Raw genomic sequence first — 13,127 nt, forward strand, 5'->3', positions numbered from 1 at the left:
AGGCTCTCCACATACTAAATGGTCAGGGTTAAGAGCAAAATTACACTTATCTGGACTTGCAGGTGTAAAGAGACCAATTCCACCATGCAGCCTTAGCAGGGAAAGTTTACATCGATCCCTAAGAGAACTGTCCCAATTTTGGGCCTGTCAAAATTGGTTTCTTCTTGTTCTATTCCAGTGGACTGGACAGGAGACTGATAGATGTTGTGTAATACAGTGAGGAATAAAGAGATTGTACAAATATAATCTGGTGTTGAACGGACTACCTGTGTTCTATTTGACAAAGATGTAATTTCTGGGGAAGATATAGGAGAAACCTCAATGTGTTGTTACAAGAATAATATGATATGGGATCTCTACCATACAGGACATCTGGCAAAAGACATATGGCTTAAGATGTTTATTTTAATATATATTTTTAACTTCAAGCTTTTTACATGCAGTATACATGCAGTATATTACTGTGACATCAGTATCTGCATCTAGCCATCTAGCCAACATGTGTGGATCATTTGGGTCATGATTCATTCTTCACAACTGCAGCTCTTTCACCCAGAAAGACTTGTTCTGTGACATGATGACATGAATTGTGCAAGGTCACATTTTTTACTCTTTCTCTACCCCCCTCTCTTCTCACCTAGCTGGAGGTCGATGATTAAATTATTTACAGGAAGAACAGTCAACCATGCTGCTTTCTAGTTAACAACATTTACATTCCTACTTGAATGAAAATGGTATGTTTCACAGGTGCTCCATATAAATATAATTAATCCAGTGCATAAAGCATTATACATTATTTATAACTGTCCAGATGCTGCCACTGGCAATCTTCAGAAAATGTTTCAGTTTAAATATTTTGAATTGATACAGTCTATAGATTATAACCTTCGCATTATCTTTCAGAGAGAGGTCAACGGAATGATAAGAGAATAGAAACCAGATTTCTTTCTCTAGCTTGAATTATCCCAGTAATAAACATATGATTGTAGTTTATGTAGCTTTTCTATTATACTGTGGGAGGAAACAGACTATGACACATATATTGTGATCCTATAGACAAAGGCATGGATTTGAAATCAAAGGATGTCTTGTTGTAAAGCATATTCTTCATTCAACTGTGTATTAATCAGATAGATGCCATACGCTCCCTTTGTCATTTTCTCTCCCTATGCAATTTCCTCAAACAAATTCTTGAACTATCCTAAGCTTTGAAGTAATTCAATGGAGTGTTCTATTGATTGTGTGACTCTGATAGCAGTGGGTTTTGGTTTATGGGCATGTCCTTTTCATTATTTTCAAACCTGTTGTAGAGAGAATCACAAGCTGTTTTTCGCTCACTGATCTGCTCATATCATTAATTCCCTTATGACTGAAGTTTGGCCGGAAGCCAAATAATTCTAAATCTGTAAGCAGTAAATTGTGTGGCGGGGTGGAAAAATCTATTAGATGTGGGGAGCGTTTGAGCATGCCTCGAATTTGAATGGGCCAGAAAAACACGTTCTAGCAGGCATGTGCTTTGTAATCAAATTTGGATTCCGATGGCAAAACCAGTTTATTCATTTCATTTTCTTTCAAAATGTCAGATAATGTTTGTAATTTCAAGCTGTTTTCACCTGTGTGCTTCAGGGGGTGAGAGGCTTTTCTGGTGGACTATTAAACAATGGGAACCCAGGGGTGATCTCACAGAGGAAATGAAGGGTTTTGTCTGTCCATTAACCAGCTCTGAAACAACATACCTGTTATTGATGTGATCTCTCCTATAACATGAAAGCCATCCCAAACAGCTAGACACATAGAGGGAGCATTACTCCACTCAAAGATTCCCTAATCAAGTTATCTTTATTGGATTCGTTTCATTAAAGTTGAGCAGAAAAAGACTGGATAAATAGACATCAACATGCACACATGCATGCACAGACACGATACACAGACACACGCATACACAGAACCAAACACACACACGCACACACCCTTTTCTTAAAGCCATCATAGTGACATTATTAATTTCAACTTGAGGGCATTCACTTTGTTTGCGAATATACAATGTGGCTTTTATTATATAGGTTGCCAAGGCTCGTAGAGTCAGTATGCCTTGCCCTTTAGTTTTTATTGCCAGCCCATCATCCCACCATAATATCATTGAATATTTCATGAGAACATATATTAGTCCATCTGTGTTATGAATGCATTTCATGCTGCTCCAGTTGCAGTCTTTTTGTGCAGATTACAGTTACACGCTGGAATTCAATCAGAACAGCACTGCGGGAAAATCCCACACTGCAAAAACAGCTTTGCCATTCATATTCACTGCACAGGAACAAAGTCATTTTTGTCAGTGGGGGGTTGTTAGTGCTGTCAAACTCAGGGTCAATGATTGCCTTCCCACTGACATTGTTTAAGAAAAGTTTCAGTATTTGTAAATCATATTGAATAATGTGGATATTTAAAGGTGGACTCAGCGAAATGACGTTGCCACAAGCAGCACCACAGATATTGCGATGAGCGAGATGCAAGATTCCGCTCTCACACAGTCACACACAGTATCTGCGCATGTGCATGGGTTCCCTTCACGTTGTTAGAGCGTGGTAGGTACGGGACCAAAACAGCTAAGAAGTTTAGCCTTGCGTTCAACGCTCTTAGTTGTTGCGGAAATTGACCCACTATTCTGTTTACTTTGTGCACCTGCAGTGTCTTTTAGCCATACATCATGGATTTTTGGAGGCACTTTATGCCAATCTTATTTTGACACAACAATATTATTTTTGCACGACAATATGAATATTTGTATATCTAACTGTTCAAGGTTTTACATTTTGGGGACAAAAAACAACATTGTTTCATCAATATGGCACTAATATTATTCCGTTATTGGAAATAAATGTTCCAGTAGTTGTTCTTACATTCATCCATGTAAATTGTTCATTGTACTGGATGTAATTATTTAATTAGTTCCAGTTGGCTTAGCCTATCTACTGTTTATTTTAAGCTTCCCTGTACAGATCTGCTAATATGAGAGTTTCTTACATAATGACAGGAATTCACAATGGGCTCTGTTGAGTGACAGCCCCCACCCCCTCTTCTCTCATTATAGTCCTTAGAATAGGAAACATGCATGTCCTCAATAGTCTGTAGTTTACTCCCCTTTCTTTCTGTCTTTAACTGAAATATTAAGTCATGTTCTTTTTTTATACTCTGTATGCCCTCAGTGATCTGCCATGATTTTACAATTGGGGGGGGGGGGGGGGGGCTTTGAGGAAATATACACAGCAAGTTTAATCAGGAATGACATGTAATTCCCTCTGACCCAATTCCAAATCTTGGCTCAAATGAGAACTCTGTGTCCCATTAAAGATATATTTAAAGGAAAACTCTCATCAATTATATTCTAGATGCACGGAAAATGTATAGGCCATGAACTCATTCATGATCATTATGATCCAAGATTACAGCTGCTCAATTGAGTTTGTGTCGAACAATGCCGCGTGACAAATGGAAAGGCCGGCCCATCAGAGGAGATTGGATATCATCACCTGGGAGAAAACCCCTTTGGACTTACAGTACCAGTCAAAAGTTTGGACACACCTACTCATTCAAGGGTTTTTCTTTATTTTTACAATTTTCTACATTGTAGAATATTAGTGAAGACATCAAAACTATGAAAGAACACATATGGAATCATGTAGTAACCAAAAAAGTGTTAAACAAATCAAAATATATTTTATATTTGAGATTCATCAAAGTAGCCACCCTTTGCCTTGATGACAGCATTGCACACTCTTGGCATTCTCTCAACCAGCTTCATGAGGTAGTCATTTCAGTTAACAGACGTGCTTGTTAAAAGTTCATTTGTGGAATTTCTTTCCTTAATGCATTTGTGCCAATCAGTTGTGTAGTGACAAGGTAGGGGTGGTATACAGAAGATAGCCCTATTTGGTAAAAGACCAAGTCTATATCATGGTAAGAACAGCTCAAATAAGCAAAAAGAAACGACAATCCATCATTACTTTAAGACATGAAGGTCAGTCAATCCGGAAAATTTAGAGGACTTTTAAAGTTTCTTCAAGTGCAGTCGCAAAAACCATCAAGCGCTATGATGAACCTGGCTCTCATGAGGACCGCCACAGGAAAGGAAGACCCAGAGTTACCTCTGCTGCAGAGGATAAGTTCATTTAGAGTTACCAGCCTTAGAAATTGCAGCCCAAATAAATGCTTCACAGAGTTCAAGTAACAGACACATCTCAACATCAACTGTTCAGAGGAGACTGCGTGAATCAGGCCTTCATGGACACATTGCTGTAAAGAAACCACTACTAAAGGACACCAATAATAAGAAGAGACTTGCTTGGTCCAAGAAACACGGGCAATGGACATTAGACCGGTGTAAATCTTTCCTTTGGTTTGATGAGTCCAAATTTTACATTTTTGGTTCCAACCGCTGTGTCTTTGTGAGACGGAGAGTAGGTGAACTAATGATCTCTGCATGTTTTATTTTATATTTTTATTTTACCTTTATTTAGTTAGGAAAGTCAGTTAAGAACAAATTCTTATTTTATGATGACTACCTACCCAAAGCCAAACCCTCCCCTAACCCGGACAACGCTGGGTCAGTTGTACGCCGCCCTATGGGACTCCCGATCACTGCTGGTTGTGATACAGCCCGGGATCGAACCAGGGTCTGTAGTGAAGCCTCTATCACTGAGAAGTAGTGCCGTAGTCCGCTGCACCACTCGGGAGCCCGTTTTGGAGTATGTGTGGCTCCCACCGTGAAGCATGGAAAAGGAGGTGTGGGGTGATGGTGTGGGGGTGCTTTGCTGGTGACACTGTCAGTGATTTATTTAGAATTCAAGGCACACTTAACCAGCATGGCTTCCACAGTATTCTGCAGCGATATGCCATCCCATCTGGTTTTAGCTTAGTGGGACTATCGTTTGTTTTTCAACTGGACAATGACCCAACACACCTCCAGGCTGTGTAAGGGCTATTTGATCAAGAAGGAGAGTGATGGAGTGCTGAATCAGATGACCTGGCCTCCACAATCACCTGACCTCAACCCAATTGAGATGGTTTGGGATGAGTTGGACAGCAGAGTGAAGGAAAAGCAGCCAACAAGTGCTCAGCATATGTGGGAACTCCTTCAAGACTGTTAGAAAAGTATTCCAGGTGAAGCTGATTGAGAGAATGCCAAGAGTATGCAAAGCTGTCATCAAGGCAAAGGGTGGCTACTTTGAAGAATCTCAAATATAAAATATATTTTGATTTGTTTAACACTTTTTTGGTTACTACATGATTCCATATGTGTTCTTTCATAGTTTTGGTGTCTTCACTATTATTCTACAATATAGAAAATAGTACAATTAAGAAAAACCCTTGAATGAGTAGGTGTGTCCAAACTTTTGATTGGTACTGTAGAAGTAGTGGAATTAAATGCCTCCGATTTTCCCTGGCCTTCTTTTCATCCTTAGAACCAGTCATTTACACTGATAATCTCCTTTGGGTAAGGTTTTCTACATAACAGCCTGGCCACTGTTAATAATTTGTGAATGAGGAGTAGTGCTATACTGCAGTATCTGGATTGGGAACGGCAAACAGAGCCATTAATCTCACTGGATGAATAATACAAAGACCAAGGTACGCTGTTGGGGCCTGTTTACCACGGACAAAAGATATTGACTGTCAGTTCGGTAAAATCTCTGTTTCTGCTTGTCTAAGTCAACTTTCTTGTTCCTAACAATAATACCTTTCTGGTATAGGCAATTATGGGTCTTATGTTTGGAGTATGGTTGTGGTGATGCAGGGTTGAAGCTATAATTTGGTTCAGGCATAAAACCTCTGGAACATTGGGATGCTGCCTTGTTTGTAATAGCCATAGTCTTTGATAGTAAAAGGAACCAATTTGGCACAAGGAGCTCTGAATAATTTCATCATGTATTACAGAGCCTATTAAATGCAAACTTTTCAATCTAGCAATCAATAACGCAGACAGCTTACACTGGCCCCATGCCAACGACATTAGAACTGCTAGCGCTTGTTGCTAGGGAGCAGAGCCCGCTTAGGGGAAGGAATGTTTAATGTAATAGAATCACATAAATCAACAAAGGGAAAGTGCTGCGTTCTTTTTCTAAACCATTTTGAAATAGGAGTATGTTTTTTAAAATGTCGTTTATTGCTAAAAAAATGATGTGAACTGTGAGAACATCTGGAACCAAATTAAGAACAGTGTGTAGAGTAAATGTGCCGTGTTTTTCTTCTGTATCCATATAGCTGCCCTGAATTCTTGCGCAGCACACTTGAATAAATGGAGGTGAAAATTATATAAATGTTTATTTTTGTCTCAGGAGGACACCCTCCCCCTCTCCACTCCTTAAAAAATCTAGAACAGAAAGAGGCACTTTAGTGCTGTTAGATAATTAAGAACAGGAACCAACTTGCAGAGAGAGCAGCCCTCTGCTGCCCTTCATACCATTTCAATAGAACATTTCCTCTGGGTGTTTGTGGCCTTTTGTGAGAATACCATTCGCTTTGAAGGCTTTACGGACATGCCTTGTGAATATAACAGGGACTAATAGTTCTCTTAGGGCTGATCTAAACCGGGCCATTTTTTGATGCAGCTGATATTATTGGTTGTTGTGAAGAGGCGAGTCAATACTTGAGTGTAATGTAGCAGTGGTGATTGGAGCCCATTGAATCATGGTGGATACATTATGCGTCATGAATATGAAGGGGTTTTGATAAAAAAAAAAATTAGGGAGTACAAGCTAGTTGTTACTGAAATATGATTGTCTTTTTGCATTCCGTCCAGTATTTATTACTGGCAGATGCTGTGCTTTTTTGGTTCAATAAAAACAAACAGCTTGAGAGCCAGCATGCATATAGCTCTCCGTGTCGTCCTTTATATGAAAAGTGTATATGCTGCAGGAAAGAGAGGAGGATGAATCCGTTATGTGTTATACATTATGAAAGAAGTCTTTGGTAAATGGAAACAAGGCAACCTCTGAAATCAATACAGAGCTGAACAGCAAAAAGGTAGTGGATGGAGAGAGAATACAAAATAGTCTCCTTCTCCAGTTTCCCTCGTTTATTCCCTCTACTTTGAAAAGCTTTACATGTTGTTTTGATATCTGTGGGGTACCTACTGTAAGAACAGATATCAAAGTGACGTTATTGGCTCATACATTTATTACCTCTCTCAAATCCTATCACATTAAGCTTCAGTAAATTCCTTGGCTGGTTAGATAATGTGGAAATTTTGACAACAGCAAATTTCAGCTGAGTGAGTGATTTAGGACTTAGCGACTGACAGATTGTATGAGAATGATGTATGTCCACATTTTTGCCTCAGTGAACAGAACTTCAGTCACAGTCTTTTGAAAGATCTTGTCAGTTCTTTTGCCTGGTGTAATGATTGTACGCTTGTTTGAAATGTAAGCCATACAGTTTACAAAAGCAATTTGGTGAATACATTGGGTTTTTCCTAGCATAAAATAGTTTTTTGGAGTCTGTGTTTGAAAATACATTTTCCTTTACTCTTCACCATGCAATCTCAATGGAAGGAAACCCACAAGTAGGTTTGAAAGGGTTGTTATCAATGACCGGAGAAGTGAAAAGCAAAAATGCGCTCATTGCCTATGGTTGTTCAGAGTAATAGTGATGCAGGAAGCAGCGGTATTATAAATAGTAGGCCTATATCCCAGATTCATCGACCTTGTCCTTGAGTTGCCTTGTAATTGAGTTCTGCACTTAGATTGCTTATGGAGGCACTATAATCCATCTACTGTATAGTTACAGTTGAATTGCATATTGTGTAATACACTCTTATATGTCCTCGGTTATGAATAGTAATCACCTGTCTTGAATGGTTTTGATTACATCCTGTCACATTGTGTTTATGCTGATGATACAGACACTGTGTTGTGTTTATTAGTTTTGAGATGGCTTGACGATGCATAAAAATAAATAAAAATCTGTTACATGGTAGTTTAATCATCATAGAAGTGCCTCTAGGTCCTACACAAAAGCTTCTTGTCAAAAACCAGCTGCTTTAGTCGAAAGTAGTAAAAACAGAGAGAGATCAATTACATAATGTCCTTTCTCTCCGGATTTTAACTCTCTAGTGACAGAGCTAAGGCCCCAGCCAATTAAAATTATTATGTAAAGATAACAATGTCCTTTATTTGGAAAGGTCAGACTTTACGAACAAAGGGACATAAAGTGTGTATACCATTATGCACACGTGCTTTCTCACACACACACACACACACACACACACACACACACACACACACACACACACACACACACACACACACACACACACACACACACACACACACACACACACACACACACACACACACACACACACACACACACACACACACACACACACACACACACACACACACACACGCACTTTCATGCACACACAGGTACTTAGTCCTACTATACAGTAAATGCCCCATGGCTTCTTCCTCAGCAAGTTGAATCTAATCAAGAGAATGCTGGGAGGGCCCTCAGGAGATTGCCAGGTTCCAGGGTTGGCTAGTTCAAATAAAATCCTTGACATTTGGACATTTGGATAAAAACCAAGTGCCACCAAGCAGTAATTGCATGCGACCACAGACACACATCTGTGGTGTGTGTGTTTGAGGAGGGGGCTTTCATTCCCTCCCTTTTGAAGTATTAGTCATGTGTAGTTAACTGGCTCGGTTGTCTGTGAAGGGTGGCTCTATTGGACTATGGTACCAAGTAGGGCTGGGCTGCAAATTAATGGTGTCAAATAGAGGTGTGCCACCTGACCCTGTCCAATAGAAATACACATTTTTGTAGGACTATTCAGATCATATTTCATATCAATGATTATCATCGACAATTATGATTTTAATTATTATCCATATCACCCAAAACCTAGTACATGTACAGTAACCATTATAAAAAGTCCCATTGTTATGTTGTGGAATGTTTGAGTAGGTGCTACTACAGAATGCTTGCATTCAACACCTCATTATGCATAACACCTCTGGCTGGATATATGCCAAGTAATGCTACCCAGGGATTGTTCAACAAATTCTAATAGCTAGATATTCAGTCTATACTGTATGCAGAGTGAAAGAGAGAGAACAAGAGAAATAGGGAGAGAGAAGGGAGGGTGAATGAGGGAGTGTTCCATTTCTTTATGATTTATCTTTCCCTTGCCCTGGTCTAGCAGTTTTGCCAACTCAACCTTACATTTCTGTAGATGTGTTCCAATGCATACATGGTGGATTTTTATGCTTATATGGGCCAAGGAGTATATTCTATTATTTCATGTCTAACAGTACACGGTTTGGGCTCAATACTAGTATATTTCACCATCATAAAGTATATGTTTTTTCCTGTCATATATTGCATGATATACATAGCCATATCAGCTGGTAGATTTTGATGGATTGTCTGGAGTTTTCTCTAAGAAGGTTACAACATTTTTTACATAAACTGCCTGTTTCTGAATGACAAGACTGCCTTAAGGGGCATTTCTTACATGCTTGTTTTCCTAAAATGAACAATCCTGGGAAAACTGCTGCTTGAATTTACCTATAAGTTGCTTGTTAAAACCTGTCAATCTAGATGTGAAAATCTCTGTTGCCTTGACATTTGCTTTCCCTTTGCCTCTGCTATTATCAGTTTACGTCATACATAAAGTATTATTAATCCCCCTATACAAGTGAAATGTGTCATTATCAGCGTGTGTGTGGGTTTAAACTATATTTGTTTGAAACTAGGGCTAACTGTTTGTTTCTACATTTGTTTTGTTCCAGGCCAGGAAGATGACGGCAAGAAGGTGCTGGTGATGAGCTACCCCCAGTACTGTCGTTACCGCTCGGTCCTGGCCCGGCTCAGAGAGCAGCCGTCTGCCCTGCTGACGGACCACACCGTGCTGGCTTTGGGCGGCATCGCCTCCCAACACGACACCACACGCATCCTCTACTGCAGGGACACCTTCGAACACCCCACCCTGCTGCAGAATGAGAGCGTCTGCGAAGAGTTCGGTAAATCCCAAAGCGCTAGGGTGCAGGTAGTAACTGCTCAGTTTCGAAAGGTTTTCTCCAATTTTGCGCTGACTAAACATCACCCAGGGTGGAGTCACTTCTACTTTGATTCAAGTCACTTCAGGGGATGAATTGAAATTCAATTCATGATTTCAAAATGCCCTATGGACCTGAGATGATTCAATTCACTTCCTAAATTGACTGAATTGAAATTGAACTGACCCCAACCCTTCAAAACACACCAGACTGAGTATCATCAGCCCTTAAGATAGTCTTTCTTTAACTTTGTGCGTTTCCACAAAGAGCACTGTTGTATAGCTTAACTCATAGTAATTGTGGGACAGGTCAAAATTTTGGGAGAGATTGTCAGTGTGGGTAATTGAATTTTAAAAGAGAAGCGAGGAGGTGAGGGGAAACTGTTTTATGCCTAGGAAAATACTGTATGAATAGCATGCTCACATCCTGCTGCTGCTCATACTATTGGCTCAAAGTGCCAGCCCTCATACAACTGGCTCAAAGTGCCAGCCCTCATACTACTGGCTCATAGTGCCAGCCCTCATACAACTGGCTCAAAGTGCCAGCCCTCATACAACTGGCTCAAAGTGCCAGCCCTCATACAACTGGCTCATAGTGCCAGCCCTCATACAACTGGCTCATAGTGCCAGCCCTCATACTACTGGCTCATAGTGCCAGCGCTCATACTACTGGCTCATAGTGCCAGCCCTCATACTACTGGTTCATAGTGCCAGCCCTCATACTACTGGCTCAAAGTGCCAGCGCTCATACTACTGGCTCATAGTGCCAGCCCTCATACTACTGGCTCATAGTGCCAGCGCTCATACTACTGGCTTATAGTGCCAGCGCTCATACTACTGGCTCATAGTGCCAGCCCTCATACTACTGGCTCAAAGTGCCAGCGCTCATACTACTGGCTCAAAGTGCCAGCCCTCATACAACTGGCTCATAGTGCCAGCCCTCATACTACTGGCTCAAAGTGCCAGCGCTCATACTACTGGCTCATAGTGCCAGCGCTCATACTACTGGCTCATAGTGCCAGCCCTCATACAACTGGCTCAAAGTGCCAGCGCTCATACTACTGGCTCAGTGCCAGCGCTCATGCTACTGGCTCATAGTGCCAGCCCTCATACAACTGGCTCAAAGTGCCAGCCCTCATACAACTGGCTCATAGTGCCAGCGCTCATACTACTGGCTCAAAGTGCCAGCCCTCATACAACTGGCTCATAGTGCCAGCGCTCATACAACTGGCTCATAGTGCCAGCCCTCATACAACTGGCTCATAGTGCCAGCCCTCATACAACTGGCTCATAGTGCCAGCGCTCATACTACTGGCTCATAGTGCCAGCCCTCATACTACTGGCTCAAAGTGCCAGCCCTCATACAACTGGCTCATAGTGCCAGCCCTCATACTACTGGCTCAAAGTGCCAGCGCTCATACTACTGGCTCATAGTGCCAGCCCTCATACTACTGGCTCATAGTGCCAGCCCTCATACTACTGGCTCATAGTGCCAGCGCTCATACTACTGGCTCATAGTGCCAGCGCTCATACTACTGGCTCATAGTGCCAGTGCTCATACTACTGGCTCATAGTGCCAGCGCTCATACTACTGGCTCATAGTGCCAGCGCTCATACTACTGGCTCATAGTGCCAGCGCTCATACTACTGGCTCATAGTGCCAGCGCTCATACTACTGGCTCATAGTGCCAGCGCTCATACTACTGGCTCATAGTGCCAGCCCTCATACTACTGGCTCATAGTGCCAGCCCTCATACTACTGGCTCATAGTGCCACCCCTCATACTACTGGCTCATAGTGCCAGCGCTCATACTACTGGCTCATAGTGCCAGCGCTCATACAACTGGCTCATAGTGCCAGCGCTCATACTACTGGCTCATAGTGCCAGCGCTCATACTACTGGCTCATAGTGCCACCCCTCATACAACTGGCTCATAGTGCCAGCCCTCATACTACTGGCTCATAGTGCCAGCGCTCATACTACTGGCTCATAGTGCCAGCGCTCATACTACTGGCTCATAGTGCCAGCGCTCATACTACTGGCTCATAGTGCCAGCGCTCATACTACTGGCTCATAGTGCCAGCCCTCATACTACTGGCTCATAGTGCCAGCGCTCATACTACTGGCTCATAGTGCCACCCCTCATACAACTGGCTCATAGTGCCAGCCCTCATACTACTGGCTCATAGTGCCAGCGCTCATACTACTGGCTCATAGTGCCACCCCTCATACAACTGGCTCATAGTGCCAGCCCTCATACTACTGGCTCATAGTGCCAGCGCTCATACTACTGGCTCATAGTGCCACCCCTCATACAACTGGCTCATAGTGCCAGCCCTCATACAACTGGCTCATAGTGCCAGCGCTCATACTACTGGCTCATAGTGCCAGTGCTCATACTACTGGCTCATAGTGCCACCCCTCATACTACTGGCTCATAGTGCCAGCGCTCATACTACTGGCTCATAGTGCCACCCCTCATACAACTGGCTCATAGTGCCAGCCCTCATACTACTGGCTCATAGTGCCAGCGCTCATACTACTGGCTCATAGTGCCACCCCTCATACAACTGGCTCATAGTGCCAGCCCTCATACTACTGGCTCATAGTGCCAGCGCTCATACTACTGGCTCATAGTGCCAGCGCTCATACTACTGGCTCATAGTGCCAGCGCTCATACTACTGGCTCATAGTGCCAGCGCTCATACTACTGGCTCATAGTGCCAGCGCTCATACTACTGGCTCATAGTGCCAGCGCTCATACTACTGGCTCATAGTGCCAGCGCTCATACTACTGGCTCATAGTGCCAGCGCTCATACTACTGGCTCATAGTGCCAGCGCTCATACTACTGGCTCATAGTGCCAGCGCTCATACTACTGGCTCATAGTGCCACCCCTCATACAACTGGCTCATAGTGCCAGCCCTCATACTACTGGCTCATAGTGCCAGTGCTCATACTACTGGCTCATAGTGCCAGTGCTCATACTACTGGCTCATAGTGCCAGCGCTCATACTACTGGCTCATAGTGCCAGCGCTCATACTACTGGCTCATAGTGCCAGCCC

General features: G+C 42.4%; 1 protein-coding gene across 1 annotated transcript in view; it reads left to right on the forward strand.

Annotated features, from left to right (window-relative positions):
- The window catches only part of LOC139570940 (AT-rich interactive domain-containing protein 5B-like), a 72,190-nt gene that overhangs the window by 16,296 nt on the left and 42,767 nt on the right, over positions 1-13,127 (forward strand). The window contains exon 4 of the mRNA XM_071393291.1: positions 9,795-10,025. Within this exon, the coding sequence (XP_071249392.1) occupies positions 9,795-10,025 (231 nt within the window). The remainder of the gene's footprint in view (positions 1-9,794; positions 10,026-13,127) is intronic.

This window comes from Salvelinus alpinus, chromosome 3 (assembly GCF_045679555.1).
Source record: "Salvelinus alpinus chromosome 3, SLU_Salpinus.1, whole genome shotgun sequence".
Classification (NCBI taxonomy): domain Eukaryota; kingdom Metazoa; phylum Chordata; class Actinopteri; order Salmoniformes; family Salmonidae; genus Salvelinus; species Salvelinus alpinus.